General features: G+C 34.8%; 3 protein-coding genes across 5 annotated transcripts; 1 reads left to right on the top strand and 2 right to left on the bottom strand.

Moving 5' to 3' along the window:
• Positions 1-160: 160 nt before the first annotated feature.
• On the bottom strand, positions 161-4,863 carry LOC111385962. 2 transcript variants are annotated; one of them, XM_023010393.1, is made up of 8 exons: positions 4,509-4,863; positions 4,218-4,340; positions 4,007-4,112; positions 3,657-3,839; positions 2,511-2,682; positions 1,642-1,964; positions 1,403-1,492; positions 161-563 (listed from the first exon to the last, which is right to left on the bottom strand). In XM_023010393.1, the coding sequence occupies exons 1-8, from the start codon at positions 4,551-4,553 to the stop codon at positions 442-444; spliced, it is 1,164 nt and encodes a 387-aa protein (XP_022866161.1). In that variant the 5' UTR covers positions 4,554-4,863; the 3' UTR covers positions 161-441. The 2 variants fall into 2 exon arrangements, with proteins under 2 accessions (XP_022866161.1, XP_022866157.1); XM_023010389.1 differs by having other exon boundaries at positions 4,218-4,379; positions 4,509-4,672.
• A 1,966-nt stretch (positions 4,864-6,829) lies between these two features.
• On the top strand, positions 6,830-7,561 carry LOC111385956 (non-specific lipid-transfer protein A-like). The gene is made up of 2 exons (XM_023010384.1): positions 6,830-7,233; positions 7,306-7,561. The coding sequence occupies exons 1-2, from the start codon at positions 6,890-6,892 to the stop codon at positions 7,325-7,327; spliced, it is 366 nt and encodes a 121-aa protein (XP_022866152.1). The 5' UTR covers positions 6,830-6,889; the 3' UTR covers positions 7,328-7,561.
• Positions 7,562-7,774: 213 nt separating this feature from the next.
• On the bottom strand, positions 7,775-12,567 carry LOC111385943. 2 transcript variants are annotated; one of them, XM_023010369.1, is made up of 8 exons: positions 12,404-12,567; positions 12,113-12,274; positions 11,902-12,007; positions 11,552-11,734; positions 10,125-10,296; positions 9,256-9,578; positions 9,017-9,106; positions 7,775-8,177 (listed from the first exon to the last, which is right to left on the bottom strand). In XM_023010369.1, the coding sequence occupies exons 1-8, from the start codon at positions 12,446-12,448 to the stop codon at positions 8,056-8,058; spliced, it is 1,203 nt and encodes a 400-aa protein (XP_022866137.1). In that variant the 5' UTR covers positions 12,449-12,567; the 3' UTR covers positions 7,775-8,055. The 2 variants fall into 2 exon arrangements, with proteins under 2 accessions (XP_022866137.1, XP_022866143.1); XM_023010375.1 differs by having other exon boundaries at positions 12,113-12,235.
• Positions 12,568-19,180: the final 6,613 nt, after the last annotated feature.

Raw genomic sequence — 19,180 nt, 5'->3', positions numbered from 1 at the left:
GAAAAGTAAGAATGAGAAAAACTATACTCCGTTAACAAACTTGAAAAACCGAAAAATAAACACGAGAAATATCAGAATGAAAATACAAGTAGTTCAATAATTTTTTTTCCATACCTACTCTAACATAATGGAAATATATAATCTATTCCAACATCTAGCATATTGTAATTACTAATGAGGGTGAGCTTCATATTACGATGACAAAACTGAGCATTATTCTCAACAAATTTAGGTCGGTTATGTGAATCCTTACATAAATGAACGCCATTAATGTGCAAATCATTGTAATGGTAAAAAACACGATATCATGATCAGCATTCATTGCAGAAATTAGGATTACAAAATATGAAAACTAAATAACAGGACTGCTCTATTAAGACAGATCTCTATACCAGATGAAAGCTTTAAACCTAACTTTGCCTGTGTGTAGGCTTGACATGCCTAATAGAGATTATTGTCAGATTTCATGGAGGTGAAAGTATCTCTCCCCTTAAGCTGGGACTTCTCTTCATCCAATGGCGGAGATGACTGCCCAGGAACAGAATCAATGAAGAACTCCTCCACTGAAACGAAGTCACGTGAATGTGTGAAAAAAGGGTAGAAAAAATTCCATAGCAAGCAGCAAATAAGGACCAAAACTGTCATTCCATCGTGTAGAAAACTAGAAATAAATGAACTAATTTTCAACCTAAACATAGCCAAAATTTTATAAACATCAAAAACTTGATTCATGCAGGATACCAAGAATTTGGAGAGAGAATTGAGAAGACTGAAATATTTTTATTCAACTAGGCCCCTCCTCAGCAAACTTGGTGGTCTTATTATATAATGGAACCAAAATCCCAGTGGTGGAAGAAAATCTCAAAATCGACTTAGGCCATTTATGATGTGACCTTTGATATGTCTATTCTACATATTTCTCCGTATTTTTGTTTATCAACTACTATTGGCTCCAATGGTTGGCATAAAATACACTTAAGAAACTTATCGAACTTTCATTGAAATGGAAGCCTTTACCAATTCTTCAAGTCAAGTGCTTTAACATTTGTCGAAGTAATCATCATTTTTGAGTAGGAATTAGCTTCATGATATTGCATAAATGAACATAACATGGAAACTTGCGACACAAAGATTGCTGTATAAGACTCGGAGAACTTTACCTCAATTCACAGCCATGTAGTGAAGGAATATAGAATTGGGAACAGTATCATGGCAAACAAACAAGGCCTTTTTCTAGAATTAATTAGCTATATAAGTCAAAGGAGGTCTGAGTCCTCAAGAATAGAAGACCATTAAATTCTACTAAAAAAGCAGCATCAGATTAGCACTTTTATCTCCCTAAATCTCATCAATGTCAATAGAAGTGAAGTGTACTTAAGGAAATGGCTGTTTCCCTTTTTACCTATATCCTTTCGGTCTGGAGAATCAAGAAGAATATCTGAATCTGAATGCAAAAAGGGAGAACCAGAAGAGTTTCCAAGAGCTCCTAGTTCTGGAAATATTTTCATAGCAACAAGCACCATTAATTACAGTTGTTTAAAGGGGGTAAGGAAAAAAAAACATAGCAGCATGAAGGAAAGAGACTTTCTTGCATTAAATTGTTATATCAAAGCATATAACAACTGATTAGGAGAGGATTACCTCCCAAGCTTGATAGGTCTGCTGTTAGGTCCGAAAGGCTGAAATTCCAAGATATTTGAGCCCATGAACTGAGCGAATCTCTAGAATTCTCATTTCCATTATCTGCAGGAAGCTGCAGTCCTACTGAACTAGCTACATCAGACGTAAATGCCATATCAAATGCTGATGTTTCTATTCCCATGCTCGATATCTCCGAAGCAATGAATGGGAAATGGCCACTCGAAGCCACTGATGTTGGGCTTACCGGCATATCTGATATGGATAGCATTGCATTGTTTGTTGTCATAGCAGGAGCATCAGTTCCGTTTGTGTCAATCACCATACTTCAGAGCAAAAAAAGAACTATGATTGTCAGCAGAAAATATACCAATTTATAATAGTTTCATCATAGAAATTTCATATATCTCCAGAAGTTTATAACTAACTTGATTTCTTTTCTGATACACTGAACTTCAACGAAAAAATGTAATTGTTTTCAGGCTTCAACGCATGTTAATATCCTTAAGAGAGATTGAAAATATATTTTTAAAGTTGTTTTACGCAAAGATATCACTGTGACAACATATCAAAGAACTGGTCAATAGAAGGAGCAACAATTTAGCACCTCAATTATTGATCAAGTGAAGAAATACGCTCCAGAAGTTAAATGGTAAAGATACTTTGGCAGGACCAATTGCAATAATAGTTCTCGTGCAGGTTTATGTATAGCAAGATAAAAACATATATGAAGCGAGAAGATTCGATAAGCATAGAAGAGATTTAGGAACTACATGAAGGAAGAGAAATTCATGGATATCCAAATTCTTTTCAAATGTCAGACAAGAGGGGAAAAACAGAGAGCTGATCCTAGTAGAGAAGAGAGTTCTCACTCATTTCCAGAATTCATCCGCATTGGATGAAAATTGCCTGTGCCAGGAGCAGGAACTCCATTTACTACGTGACAGATATTTGTGGAATAACCCATATAATCAAGAAGAGATTGCCCTGTAGCTGGAACTGGAGGCTGGTGCAAAATGGGATATCCCATAGGTAAGTTGTTGACTGCAATGCAAACAAGTGGCATTGAATAACGATAATAAAATAATACGGAAAAAAGCAATTTAATACACACAAAATAGCTGTGATTCAACCCTTTCAGTGGCCTACTCATCTACATCCTACTCCAAGAATAGAGAAAGCATTAAGATCTAGAGGGAGGGGGGCTCGAAGAGGGGAAGACACATGGAGATAACACTGCATTTTCCAGAGCAACTTAATTGCCAAAATCAAAAAGGCCGGTTCCAGTAGACAAAGGCCGGCCATAAACACCATGATCTCGACAGCAAAAGCCTTCCTTCATGACAATTAATGATCAAGTAAAGGACACAAAAAGAACAATAGAATCTGATAGTAAAAACAAGCTTAATAAAAAAATTCAAATGGATATTTAAAATAATTGTCATGAATCTTTTTTGTTGAACCATGGAAGACCTGTTTATTTTTCCATTTTAGTAGAGCGATTGTGTCCTGGTGATTAAATGATTGCAATATTTTCTGAGATAAAACTTACATAAAATGTATTTCTACCAAATCAGCAATGACTTAGCAGTACAAGAACAGCGAAACACACACACGAAAATTTTCAATTCTAGTCAGAAATTGTCGTATCTTCTAAGATACTGTGGCATCAGGAATGAGAATTTCACCATACTGTTGGCAGACAACAGATATATTATTTATTTTTAAGGGAAAAAATTATGGAAGGGCACAGTTTAGGAGACAGATGTGCATCCATTGAACCTAAGTTAACAATGAAGAACTAAAACATGAAGAGTATTTTCAATTTTTATTTATTTTTTTATTTTTTGCACCAACAGATTTCTTTAACTCTCTCACGTTGCATAAGCACTGTAGATCTGGCGCAATTATCACTTCTAATGGATACAAGAACAATTTAGAATCTCATCATTGAGTTTTCAAATTAAAATATAGAATATAGTATTTTACTCAAATAAACGACAGAAATTAAGATTTACCTGGCATTGGATGAATTCCATTCTGCATAGGAGCCAAAGGAACCCTTGTAGGCATTGGATACTTCATTAGATGATACTGATGCTCAAGCAAGTGATTGAATAAGAGAATTTGTTTCTTCAATTTAAGCCTTATGTAGTAGCCCCGGAAAAAGACAGCATTTTCTTCTTCTAATTTCTGCCAAACTATATTGATAAAGAAAATGAAGAAGAGAAATGAATATAGAAGATTCGGCAATGTAATTAAATCAGATTTTAAGCCTCAGAGAAGCATATATCAAAAGAGCAACTAATCATAGTACCCAGATGCCAATGCATAGGAAGTTTCTTTTGATAACCTGAAAAATACCTACCTAATGTTGTGAACCCGGCATCTATCCTGGCACTATTCAGTAAGGTCTTTACCACCTCATCTCTATTCATGTATAACAGTAGGCATCGTTCGATCAAATTCTGGACCTGTAGCAGATTATGAATACATTTTGATATAGAGATCGCAGGCAAAAATTCTTCATGGAATTCTCAAAAAGAATGAGAAAAGACCAAAAGAGAAAATTGCCCTACAAGTTCAATATCCTCTCGCGAAACTTTTCTGTTATCAATGGTTGATGCTGAAACTGAACCTGAATCTGGCACAGGAGTCTCTTCGGCATTCTTTGGTTGTTCATTTATGGACTCATGTGAAGCCTGATTAGCAGGATTAATTTCGGATGTATTATGTGGATCCTAAAAAGGTTCTTTATTTAGTCATGAGCTGACTAAGAAAGTGCTACTCAGAGCAAATGTTGGAGCAGAACAAAGCAAAATCATAAACATAAAATATCTTTCATAGATAACAATAGAAGCTAGATCAACCTGTGTCTTCTTCATTTTAGCTAAGTGCAATCTGGCTGTGGACATCCATGAGGCTCTTGTATCTTACTATCCTTTGTTCAAAACTGCCTCAACCTCCTAGATAAATAATCTGTGAATAAACTGAAGCACTTCTCCCTGCCTGGAAAGTAGAATTTTCTGTTATATATTCTTCACCATCTTGAACCAAATTCCAAACAAGACTAAAATGAAACAACTGAAAAATACTGGTCTTGATGGGATTGAAGTGATCAAAAAAACAAATGTGGTCTTCATCTTCGCAACATAATGGTTCAATTATTGCTTATTTGGTAAGGAGGGTTGGACAGTAAAAGAAATATTGAACCGAAAAAAAATAATAAAAATAAATCTCGTGTTGTGATGTCTAGCACTGCCAAACAGATATCTCAACAGACTAATGCAATGAGTTTAAGATGCTTTGTGCGAACTTCAAATTTTTATGGTATTGCAATAACAATCTCAAGTTACAATAACTTATTGTCTGGCAAGACAAAGGTTTCATGTGGTTTATTACGTCCACTTGATGCTGCATATTTCCATTAAGAAAAAGAAGGTTACAATGGTAATATTGTGCTTCTCAGTGTGTGTCTCAAATTTCACCGCTCATCTCTCAAAGTGAACCAATGAATATGGTGACCACTAGTATGTGTTTTCACTGACATGATCACACTTACTATGTTATCTTAACAAACATTACTTCAGCATAAACCATCAGAAATGTGAGAAATTTACATTCACCTAGATGTTCAATTAATTGTGCAACCACAAGATGAGTATAAAAAGTGACTTGAGATTCCATATTATAGACATAAATTTATTGATTCAGGAAAAATGGGCTGATAAATCTCCATTCTCAGATAGAATACAGACAAACATTTCTTTTTTTATGCATCCATGAGCCAAATATTTCGCCGTTCATTTCCTTCAATGCTGGTGAATCAAACTGCTATAACTAAAAAGGAACTTATAGAGTGATAGGACAAGAATAACAACAAAGATCCCAATACCAAAATTTCAACACACGAAATTTTTAAGACCCGTTCGTATAATTCAAACTGTCGAGTGATAAAAAAAATCGGTGTTCACATTAGAGAATGTATTTGGCACATTACAAACGAAGTTTATTCAATAAAAAATCAAGCAAGCAAAATTATATTAATGGAAACATGTACACAAAAACATGTATCTACTATTAGACACCAGAAAGTCCATAACTTTTCTTCTCTTTTAATCTTTGCATCCACTAGCCCAATTTTATTGTTGCATCTCTTCCTTCAAATTCAACATCAATTAATAATCCTTCCACTGAGCAATAAACTACTTAATAAATATTTTTGATTTCATAGAAAATTCAGAATTTAATTGAAGGAAAAATAACTTTCATATTTTTATAAATGTATTTTAATCATCAAATAAAAAATATTTTTAACTATATGAAAACTAATTTACTTTATATACTGAAAAATCAAGAATATTGCAGGGATCAATATGCATTTGGAGTACCCACACGCTCACGTACGCTGGGAACACATTTTGATTTTTTTTCCTTTTTTTTTTCTTTTAAATAAAAGAGGCGCGTGTAATACAACTACAAGTGTACTAAGTCTCAAAGGTGACGTTTCATACAATTTTTCTTTTTATTCCCCTAATTTTAATATTTTGAGTTCATTTTTGTTGTCAGAATTCAAAAATACTATAGCTTCAAAGACCCTTTGTGGGATGACTGTATGCCAAAATTGGTGTTTCTTGCCTTTTCAATACAAATTTTGTTGTATTTTCTTGAGAGAATTTTATCCTTCCGCTTTCATGTCCAAGGAATTAAGGGAGTTTTATTTGGCTATAGTTGGTGGGAACTTCTCCCTTTAACCCATTTCATGCTACAATGATCGGGTCAACCATGCCTGCTTCCAACACGACAATTTAAGCTCTTGTTTGACAACCATTATTTGAAAAAAATTAGAGTTTTGAACAGTGATTTTTAGGAGATTGTGTGATTAAAAGGGAGAAAAAAGTTTTGAGTTTACGTGCAGAATATTTTATTATATAAATGTGTAGTTGAAAATAAGTGTGTAAAAAAAGATTTAAAAATAATGATTATCAAACAAGGGCTAAATGCCGTGGCATTTTGCAATTTCATTTTCAGGTGGTAAAGAAACCCCAAATGGCAATGAAATTTCAGTTGAAGCATCCACCCAAAAGAACAAGGCTCATGACAATTGCATGGTCTGTCCACTTGGGGATTTTAAGCAAACAAGCAACTGATAGCAAGCCTATATACATCTCCTCTGCCCAAGCAAAAACAGTGTTACTTACAACTGAAAATCCTTTGAACATTTGCTCTTAACTTTCTTGAAAGAGCAAAAATGGCTCTACTACTCGAAATTCTATCCATCTTTGTACTGTTAGTGTTAAGGCCAGCCACGGCCGCTGCACCTTCATGCTCGACTGTCACTGCGAAACTGACCTCGTGCGTATCATACATTGACGACCAATCTGCACAACCAACAAGTGACTGCTGTGCAGGAGTGAAGAGTATTCTTGCACAAGCAACGTCAAAACCAGATAAAATAGCTACCTGCAACTGCATAAAATCGGCCTTAGCCATTGTGGGAAACAAGGTTGATACCGGACGAGTTTCTAGCCTTCCTAAGCAATGTGGGATGTCTGTTAATCTTCCTCCAATTGATAAAAACTATGACTGTTCCAAGTAAGTTTACTGCTCTTGATCTCTTCGTTCCTCAACTCGCCATAAATCTGACTTCTGGTTTTTTGTATGCAGGATTTCTTGGTATTTCCCGTGAGTGTTTGCGGAATAATTTTATGCTCTAATCCGAATAAAATTGAGAACCTAATTATGGAATAATGACAGCTATGTTTGGATAATTAAATCATCAGCAAAGTTTATAATGCACTGAGATGTTCTGCACGTCCAGTTTTTTCAAGATTTGTGTCACAATATTGTAAAATAAAAAGTATGGTATTAAAAGTTGGACAGTCATTTCAGCGAATAATATGACTTGATCGATCGACTAGTACACATTTTGAAAATCGTAACTTTTGGAAACTTCGGGAATAGTTTAGAGATGTCGAAAAGTAAGAATGAGAAAAACTATACTCCGTTAACAAACTTGAAAAACCGAAAAATAAACACGAGAAATATCAGAATGAAAATACAAGTAGTTCAATAATTTTTTTTCCATACCTACTCTAACATAATGGAAATATATAATCTATTCCAACATCTAGCATATTGTAATTACTAATGAGGGTGAGCTTCATATTACGATGACAAAACTGAGCATTATTCTCAACAAATTTAGGTCGGTTATGTGAATCCTTACATAAATGAACGCCATTAATGTGCAAATCATTGTAATGGTAAAAAACACGATATCATGATCAGCATTCATTGCAGAAATTAGGATTACAAAATATGAAAACTAAATAACAGGACTGCTCTATTAAGACAGATCTCTATACCAGATGAAAGCTTTAAACCTAACTTTGCCTGTGTGTAGGCTTGACATGCCTAATAGAGATTATTGTCAGATTTCATGGAGGTGAAAGTATCTCTCCCCTTAAGCTGGGACTTCTCTTCATCCAATGGCGGAGATGACTGCCCAGGAACAGAATCAATGAAGAACTCCTCCACTGAAACGAAGTCACGTGAATGTGTGAAAAAAGGGTAGAAAAAATTCCATAGCAAGCAGCAAATAAGGACCAAAACTGTCATTCCATCGTGTAGAAAACTAGAAATAAATGAACTAATTTTCAACCTAAACATAGCCAAAATTTTATAAACATCAAAAACTTGATTCATGCAGGATACCAAGAATTTGGAGAGAGAATTGAGAAGACTGAAATATTTTTATTCAACTAGGCCCCTCCTCAGCAAACTTGGTGGTCTTATTATATAATGGAACCAAAATCCCAGTGGTGGAAGAAAATCTCAAAATCGACTTAGGCCATTTATGATGTGACCTTTGATATGTCTATTCTACATATTTCTCCGTATTTTTGTTTATCAACTACTATTGGCTCCAATGGTTGGCATAAAATACACTTAAGAAACTTATCGAACTTTCATTGAAATGGAAGCCTTTACCAATTCTTCAAGTCAAGTGCTTTAACATTTGTCGAAGTAATCATCATTTTTGAGTAGGAATTAGCTTCATGATATTGCATAAATGAACATAACATGGAAACTTGCGACACAAAGATTGCTGTATAAGACTCGGAGAACTTTACCTCAATTCACAGCCATGTAGTGAAGGAATATAGAATTGGGAACAGTATCATGGCAAACAAACAAGGCCTTTTTCTAGAATTAATTAGCTATATAAGTCAAAGGAGGTCTGAGTCCTCAAGAATAGAAGACCATTAAATTCTACTAAAAAAGCAGCATCAGATTAGCACTTTTATCTCCCTAAATCTCATCAATGTCAATAGAAGTGAAGTGTACTTAAGGAAATGGCTGTTCCCCTTTTTACCTATATCCTTTCGGTCTGGAGAATCAAGAAGAATATCTGAATCTGAATGCAAAAAGGGAGAACCAGAAGAGTTTCCAAGAGCTCCTAGTTCTGGAAATATTTTCATAGCAACAAGCACCATTAATTACAGTTGTTTAAAGGGGGTAAGGAAAAAAAAACATAGCAGCATGAAGGAAAGAGACTTTCTTGCATTAAATTGTTATATCAAAGCATATAACAACTGATTAGGAGAGGATTACCTCCCAAGCTTGATAGGTCTGCTGTTAGGTCCGAAAGGCTGAAATTCCAAGATATTTGAGCCCATGAACTGAGCGAATCTCTAGAATTCTCATTTCCATTATCTGCAGGAAGCTGCAGTCCTACTGAACTAGCTACATCAGACGTAAATGCCATATCAAATGCTGATGTTTCTATTCCCATGCTCGATATCTCCGAAGCAATGAATGGGAAATGGCCACTCGAAGCCACTGATGTTGGGCTTACCGGCATATCTGATATGGATAGCATTGCATTGTTTGTTGTCATAGCAGGAGCATCAGTTCCGTTTGTGTCAATCACCATACTTCAGAGCAAAAAAAGAACTATGATTGTCAGCAGAAAATATACCAATTTATAATAGTTTCATCATAGAAATTTCATATATCTCCAGAAGTTTATAACTAACTTGATTTCTTTTCTGATACACTGAACTTCAACGAAAAAATGTAATTGTTTTCAGGCTTCAACGCATGTTAATATCCTTAAGAGAGATTGAAAATATATTTTTAAAGTTGTTTTACGCAAAGATATCACTGTGACAACATATCAAAGAACTGGTCAATAGAAGGAGCAACAATTTAGCACCTCAATTATTGATCAAGTGAAGAAATACGCTCCAGAAGTTAAATGGTAAAGATACTTTGGCAGGACCAATTGCAATAATAGTTCTCGTGCAGGTTTATGTATAGCAAGATAAAAACATATATGAAGCGAGAAGATTCGATAAGCATAGAAGAGATTTAGGAACTACATGAAGGAAGAGAAATTCATGGATATCCAAATTCTTTTCAAATGTCAGACAAGAGGGGAAAAACAGAGAGCTGATCCTAGTAGAGAAGAGAGTTCTCACTCATTTCCAGAATTCATCCGCATTGGATGAAAATTGCCTGTGCCAGGTGCAGGAACTCCATTTACTACGTGACAGATATTTGTGGAATAACCCATAGAATCAAGAAGAGATTGCCCTGTAGCTGGAACTGGAGGCTGGTGCAAAATGGGATATCCCATAGGTAAGTTGTTGACTGCAATGCAAACAAGTGGCATTGAATAACGATAATAAAATAATACGGAAAAAAGCAATTTAATACACACAAAATAGCTGTGATTCAACCCTTTCAGTGGCCTACTCATCTACATCCTACTCCAAGAATAGAGAAAGCATTAAGATCTAGAGGGAGGGGGGCTCGAAGAGGGGAAGACACATGGAGATAACACTGCATTTTCCAGTAATCAAGAAGAGATTGCCCTGTAGCTGGAACTGGAGGCTGGTGCAAAATGGGATATCCCATAGGTAAGTTGTTGACTGCAATGCAAACAAGTGGCATTGAATAACGATAATAAAATAATACGGAAAAAAGCAATTTAATACACACAAAATAGCTGTGATTCAACCCTTTCAGTGGCCTACTCATCTACATCCTACTCCAAGAATAGAGAAAGCATTAAGATCTAGAGGGAGGGGGGCTCGAAGAGGGGAAGACACATGGAGATAACACTGCATTTTCCAGAGCAACTTAATTGCCAAAATCAAAAAGGCCGGTTCCAGTAGACAAAGGCCGGCCATAAACACCATGATCTCGACAGCAAAAGCCTTCCTTCATGACAATTAATGATCAAGTAAAGGACACAAAAAGAACAATAGAATCTGATAGTAAAAACAAGCTTAATAAAAAAATTCAAATGGATATTTAAAATAATTGTCATGAATCTTTTTTGTTGAACCATGGAAGACCTGTTTATTTTTCCATTTTAGTAGAGCGATTGTGTCCTGGTGATTAAATGATTGCAATATTTTCTGAGATAAAACTTACATAAAATGTATTTCTACCAAATCAGCAATGACTTAGCAGTACAAGAACAGCGAAACACACACACGAAAATTTTCAATTCTAGTCAGAAATTGTCGTATCTTCTAAGATACTGTGGCATCAGGAATGAGAATTTCACCATACTGTTGGCAGACAACAGATATATTATTTATTTTTAAGGGAAAAAATTATGGAAGGGAACAGTTTAGGAGACAGATGTGCATCCATTGAACCTAAGTTAACAATGAAGAACTAAAACATGAAGAGTATTTTCAATTTTTATTTATTTTTTTATTTTTTGCACCAACAGATTTCTTTAACTCTCTCACGTTGCATAAGCACTGTAGATCTGGCGCAATTATCACTTCTAATGGATACAAGAACAATTTAGAATCTCATCATTGAGTTTTCAAATTAAAATATAGAATATAGTATTTTACTCAAATAAACGACAGAAATTAAGATTTACCTGGCATTGGATGAATTCCATTCTGCATAGGAGCCAAAGGAACCCTTGTAGGCATTGGATACTTCATTAGATGATACTGATGCTCAAGCAAGTGATTGAATAAGAGAATTTGTTTCTTCAATTTAAGCCTTATGTAGTAGCCCCGGAAAAAGACAGCATTTTCTTCTTCTAATTTCTGCCAAACTATATTGATAAAGAAAATGAAGAAGAGAAATGAATATAGAAGATTCGGCAATGTAATTAAATCAGATTTTAAGCCTCAGAGAAGCATATATCAAAAGAGCAACTAATCATAGTACCCAGATGCCAATGCATAGGAAGTTTCTTTTGATAACCTGAAAAATACCTACCTAATGTTGTGAACCCGGCATCTATCCTGGCACTATTCAGTAAGGTCTTTACCACCTCATCTCTATTCATGTATAACAGTAGGCATCGTTCGATCAAATTCTGGACCTGTAGCAGATTATGAATACATTTTGATATAGAGATCGCAGGCAAAAATTCTTCATGGAATTCTCAAAAAGAATGAGAAAAGACCAAAAGAGAAAATTGCCCTACAAGTTCAATATCCTCTCGCGAAACTTTTCTGTTATCAATGGTTGATGCTGAAACTGAACCTGAATCTGGCACAGGAGTCTCTTCGGCATTCTTTGGTTGTTCATTTATGGACTCATGTGAAGCCTGATTAGCAGGATTAATTTCGGATGTATTATGTGGATCCTAAAAAGGTTCTTTATTTAGTCATGAGCTGACTAAGAAAGTGCTACTCAGAGCAAATGTTGGAGCAGAACAAAGCAAAATCATAAACATAAAATATCTTTCATAGATAACAATAGAAGCTAGATCAACCTGTGTCTTCTTCATTTTAGCTAAATGCAATCTGGCTGTGGACATCCATGAGGCTCTTGTATCTTACTATCCTTTGTTCAAAACTGCCTCAACCTCCTAGATAAATAATCTGTGAATAAACTGAAGCACTTCTCCCTGCCTGGAAAGTAGAATTTTCTGTTATATATTCTTCACCATCTTGAACCAAATTCCAAACAAGACTAAAATGAAACAACTGAAAAATACTGGTCTTGATGGGATTGAAGTGATCAAAAAAACAAATGTGGTCTTCATCTTCGCAACATAATGGTTCAATTATTGCTTATTTGGTAAGGAGGGTTGGACAGTAAAAGAAATATTGAACCGAAAAAAAATAATAAAAATAAATCTCGTGTTGTGATGTCTAGCACTGCCAAACAGATATCTCAACAGACTAATGCAATGAGTTTAAGATGCTTNGGGCTAAATAACATTCATATCAAGTCACAATTATCTCCATCACATTTTATTTGTACCGAAAGTTCTTAAGTTTTGTTGATTTTCGTATTTATGCTCCCAAATTCTTACGCAGCATTCTCATCCTTAACTTTCAATTAATTAGCATATCTTTACTTAAATCGATCATGTTATATGTACAACTGAAGTTGACAACCACATACATGGGAGGGAATCTGCGATAAATAAAAAAAATCGTGGGCTCCTATCCTGTAAGGAGGTTGTCAACTTTGGTTGTACAACTAGCAAAATTCATACTTTACTAGTCTCTATCAAAATATTATATTAGTGTACTGTGAAATGAGTGGCAAATCTTTTGTCGAACTTAGATATACAGCTTATTAAAAAATATGATGGAAAATAAGTACTTTTATGCTCTCGTAATGAATTTTTGGCCAAAAATCATCATTAGAAACAAGATATAGTAATTCATAGAATGCTGAGGATAAGAATGTGTTAAAAAAATTATAGATACAAGTATAAAAAGGAGCAAAAGTTAAAGACTTTCATTGCAATTAAAATGTAGTATTATTAACAATATATAAATATATATATATATATATGTGGTGGGAAGATGACAACCATTTTTTGAATCAATCCCAGATCTTACTGTCACTAGCAAATATTGATGTTGCCATTATAAATACATACAATTACATACAAACTAGTACGTGACTCTCAACGTCAATATATATATAAGAAAGAATAATGTTTTTTAATAGCATTTTAGGTCCAAATTTAGAATAGATGATCAATTGTAATTTTTCTCCTTATATATAATAGATTCCTTTACTGCACGGACGGGTATTCAGCCAAAAACAAAAAAGACAAAAAAAAAAGGGGGCGGGGGGGGGGGGGGGGTTTAAAAGGAAGGGGGGGGGGGGGGGGGGGGGGGGGGGATTTAAAATTTAAAATTTTTATTGATTATATTATTCACTTCTTCCAAATTGTAATGTACCAAAGATTTCCTTAGGAAAAACTCCGAAAGCAAAAAAGGGAAATTGATAAAGTGTGAGTAGGTAGGGTTGTCAATGGGCTTCGGCTCGGTCCTTGAAAGCAGGAGCTCGGCTCGGGCTCATCACGAGCAGAACTCATGCTCGTTTTGAAACAAGCCGAGCCGAGCCGAGCTCCGCTCGTCCAAAATTGGGAGAGCTCGGCTCGTGGGCAGCTCGTGGGCCGAGCCGAGCCCGACTCGTCAGCAGACGTCGTTTTTCCTTCTTTTTTTTTTTTTTAAACAAATCTTCTTTTTTTTTTTTTTGAAACAAATAGGTAAATTGGAAAATAAAAAAGTAATTTTAATTTTTAAATTGTGAATTATATATAAAAAATTAGGTAAAAAATTTAAATCCTCTTTCTTTATCCGGGCTTGAGATCGGCTACTTAAATTTAAAGTAAGCGGAGTTAAAAATTGTGTTGTTTATTTGTTCGTGTTCAATTTTTTAAAGAAAATTAAAAACAGTATTAAAAATTATTTTTTCAAGCAACGCTGCTCGTCCTTTTGCATATAATTTTCGAAGAAAATCCGTTTTAAAAATTGAAAGGGTAATCGAATGCCCTTTCAATTGTTAGAAGTCTTCACTTCGAAAATTATATAGAAGTCTTAAAATTATATATAATTTTCGAAGTGAAAGACTTCTGACAATTTAAAGGGCAATCGTTCGATTACCCTTTCAATTTTTAGAAGGAATTTACTTCAAAAATTATATGCAAAGATACGTACAGCATTGTTCGAGAAAAGAATTTAAAATATAGATATATAGTAGTAATAGTACCAAGTACTAACAAAAATTTAACTAAATTGGTGGAAATGAATTTTTTTTTTTTTAACTAAAAGAGATAGAAAAAAATAAAAATAAAATCTTTTTTTTCTTTTAAAAATAGATAAAATATAAACTCTCATTCTTTATCCGGATTTGGGACCGACTACTTAAATTTTCTGTAAGTGAAATTAAAAATTGTACACGGACAATTTTTTGTAGCGTCTATAATTTTTTAAAGAAAATTAAAAGTAACGATAAGAAAGGAAAAGTTTCATCAATATAATTAAATCAAATATCACTTACTTGACGATATGCAATTTCGACATATTTATCTTGTAGTCGAAAATGAGCGTCCGGTTAATCATTAACGCACATTAACGCTTCTAAAATATATTCTTTCAGTCGGCTCCTGACCTCGTTCAAAACTTTTTTATTTGCACTAAAAGCAGATTTCGAAGCAACAGTGCTAACTGGAGGTGTCAGCAGATCTTTTGCAATCGCAGATATAACTGGCCAGTGTCGTTCATACCTTCGCCAGAATTCAATTACTTCGTCTGAACTTTTTTTAATTATTTTATCTGTTGGCATATTTTGGTTGAAATAATCAATTAATTAAGCAGGTAATGCATTATGGCTTGAGCCCGTAAATGTTTGATGAGAATGAGATACAGATGGTGACAACATGGCAGTGGCAGTGGTAGTAGATGAACATATTGCAAATGAATCAAATCTATACGAATTAATGCCTTGAAATAAATTAAATATTTCCGCATCATCTTCTTCAATTTCAGTGGAATGAGTAGGTGCAAATGGTACCCGACTAATATTGGTACACATTCGGTTTACATATAATTTATACATTTCACATAATATTTGCTCTAAATTTCTATATGTGATAGGTGTATCAAATGTTAAAGCGTTTGAAATTTGATCAATTGTAGATTTAGTTCCCGATAAATTATATCGGGAGTCCATCACACATGCTAAAGGAAATAATATAGGTAAATCTTTCCAACATTTTCTAAATTTTAATTCCATAGCAATTATAATTTCACTAAAATTATGATCATTTCTATATTTATGAAATGTTTCTGCAATTATATAAAGACGTTCAAACACCATACAGATAGTGGGATAGTAAACGCCCGATAAAATTTTAGTGGTTTCATAAAAAGATGTCAAAAAATTTTTAACTTTCAAAGCTAAATGTCAATCACATTCAGTCAACATATCCTCATCGTCACTTCTAATATGTCTATTATTATAAAAGTCAGTTATTAAATGTTCAAAACCTTCACATGACTTTAATAACAAGTAAGTAGAGTTCTACCTATGACCTACGTCGCCAACAAATGTTTTAGCATTTTGAACTCCTATTTCAACAAAATAATCCTCAAATGCTTATTTTCTACTTGGGGAGATTGTGATATATATTAGTGCGTTCCTAATATTTTGAAGTTCATCCTTTATATATTTTAAACCATCTTGGACAATTAAATTCAAAATATGACATACACAACGAATATGAAACAAATATCCACCAAAATCAAGTTGTAGTACCCTATGCAATTTTTCAGCAACTACTTTATTCACACTAGCATTATCGAAAGTAAATGAACGAATTTTACCTTCACAATGATATTCTCTAACAATACTAATAATAGCATTAAATATATTATTAGCGTTGTGAGGAAACTCAATAATTCTAAAAGCAATAATTTTTTTATACATGTGCCAAAGTGGGTTTATATAATGTGCAGTTGCAGCTATATATGTTTTTTTATTAATCCCTTCCCATACATCCAAAGTTAAAGATATAACACCCCCATATTTTTGCAAATCCATAATTAATTGTTGTTTTGTTGAAGTAAAATATTGTATTGTATCGGAACGAAGAGTGTTTCGACTTACCCCAACGTACTTTGGCTGCAGATATTCTTTCACATACGAGACATAGTGTTGGTTGTCAATTAATGCCAAAGGCAACTCAGTACCAGCAACAAGCTTCACCATTCCGATTCGAGCTTTCTCCTCCGAATACACCCATGTGGATAGGGGTGCAGTAGAACCACCGGCGTCTGGACTGCCAAATTGCAATTGTGTTTGACAGCCATGAATAAGTCTGTGTTTGGCCGCACATACTTTGTAATGACGGTTGAGATTGGTGGTACCAATTCCTCTTTGTCATGCCAATCTTTGTTGGCAAGTTTTACATACTACTTTGGATTTTTGGACTCCATTGATGATTTTTCCCATTGAAATCAACTTAAAGTGATCCCAACATTTTGCTTGTTTTTTCACCTTTCGCTTTCCCCTCGCATCAGGAATGTTTAATTCAACATTTTCTTTCTGATCGTGTTCCGCTTCGGGAACGTCAACATCATCCAAATTAATTGGATAATTTGGATTGCCGCTTACATGATGATGAAGATCAAAATCTGGAATATCTTTAGGTAGGGGTACATCATTTAGACCTTCAAATTGATTCTGAAATTGACTTTGCGGTGTCATAGGTGATTTGTTTCCTCCCACACCGAACAAGTTTTCGACAAGTGTGCGTGGATCCATTTGTTTAATTGTAATAAGTAATAACTAGTAGAAGAATAATTGTAGTGAGAAATGAAAATTGGATGAAATTTCAATAAACATAGTGAGAACTGAGAAATGAGAATTGGATATTGTATAAATTGTATATAAAAATTGCACAATTATCAACACAATACAAGAGAGTTGAGAGAAAGATAATTGAGAGTTGAGAGTGAATTGTAGAAAACTGTGGCTAAATGCCACTATTTATAAAAGAAGAAAAGAAAAAAAAATTTAAGGACCAAAACAGTCACTGAAAAAATTTAATTCAGGGACTGAAACGGTTACTGACAAAAGTCAGTGATTGTTACATAAAGTGACCGAAACGGACACTTTTTTTTTAAAAAAAGTGACTGTTTCGGTCACTTTCAAAAACGAGCCCACGAGCTTGGGCTTGTGGGCTCATTTGTAACGAGCGAGCGGCTCGTTTTTTGTGTGAGCCGAGCGAGCTCGGGTCGTCCACCGAACCGACCCGCTCGGCTCGTGTTTTTACGAGCCCGAGCAGCCCATAAGCTCCGTTTTCGCTAGCCGATGAGCCGCTCGGCCTATTTGCCTCCCCTATGAGTAGGTGACACTTGTGCTTGGATTGTTTTCTAGTACATATCAGAATTACTCTTTACGGAATTGCTAAAGGCAACTCACAATAGGGGATGGAGCGAGGGGATTTTTTGACCTTTTTTTATCTTCACATGGGGCTCACACATGTGAGATTTCTAATGTCATTCTATGATTCCATTTTTTGTACAAATCGAATAAGCCATTAATAAAACTCAAATTCACTTTTACCTTGACATCCCACCGAGTTGACCCACTATGACAGTCAGCCTGTCTTCCACGTGTCATATTTACAGTGGAAGTGCGTGGCTGACATCTGACTAATAATCATTGAATATTCTATTGTGGAAATTAGAGGAACTAATACATTTAGAGATCTCATTTCATAAATCATCAGTTAGATTTACTATTTCAAAAATCAGATATTGTGTTAATTAATTAATATATTTTAAATATTACCCCTTTTTTAGTCCCATTTTGAAAAGAGAATATATTTTTAAATGGTGAATTTTTGGAGAATGTATAGTAAGAAAGTAAGAAAAAGTTTCGATTTACATGTAGAATTATTTAATTGGAGAATGTGGTTAAAAATAAATTTTGAAAAAGATGAATTCTTGAAAAAAATGGGGCTCAAACAAAAGCTTAATAATTATAGTACAAAATTAAATATACATATTCATCCTGCAAAATCCTAAATTTATCTTGATTCATTCTTTTCCTTTTCCTTTCTCTATATATATATCTCACTTCCACCGCCGTCTTCTAATCTCTCTTTTCGTCGCACCATAGCAATTATTGTCTCTCTCTTCGTCGCTCTATCGTTAATTGTTGATAGTGCCTATGGTGGATCTCCTGTCTCTTTCTTCACTGTACCATCGCGATCTCTGATCTCTCTCTTCGCCGTACCATCTCTTGTCATTCTCTTTGCCACCGCTATGTCTTTTTTCCTACAAGCAAAACCAATGCCACTTTCTCCGTTCAACATAATGCCCTTTCAAATCGGTGTGTTAAGGTAAGGCTGGGCGGTGGGGTGCTCTATTTCATCTATTTTTTTGTGTTGATTATTGTGGTGGTCAGTGATTGTTGATAGTGTCGACGGTGGACTTGGGGACTTTTTTGGTGAGGGTTGTGTTTGTGGTGTGATAGAGATGGGGGCTATTGGTTGTACAGTGGTAGATGTGCGTTGCAGTGGTAGTGTGATGAGCTACTGTGATACTGTGGGTACAATGGGGTGATTGGTGTGGTGCTATGTGTGGTAGTGGTATGTTGCTATATGCGATGGAAGTGTGCGGTGCGGTGGTGGAAACAAGAGAGCTCTGGTGGGTACGACGGTGGTGTATTGTAGGTGCGTGCAGTACGTGGTGTGGTACTGTGTGCGGTGGTGCTGGTGGCATAGTGGTGG

Source organism: Olea europaea, chromosome 3, assembly GCF_002742605.1.
Source record: "Olea europaea var. sylvestris chromosome 3, O_europaea_v1, whole genome shotgun sequence".
Lineage (NCBI taxonomy): Eukaryota > Viridiplantae > Streptophyta > Magnoliopsida > Lamiales > Oleaceae > Olea > Olea europaea.
This window is presented reverse-complemented; position numbering and strand designations above follow the sequence as displayed.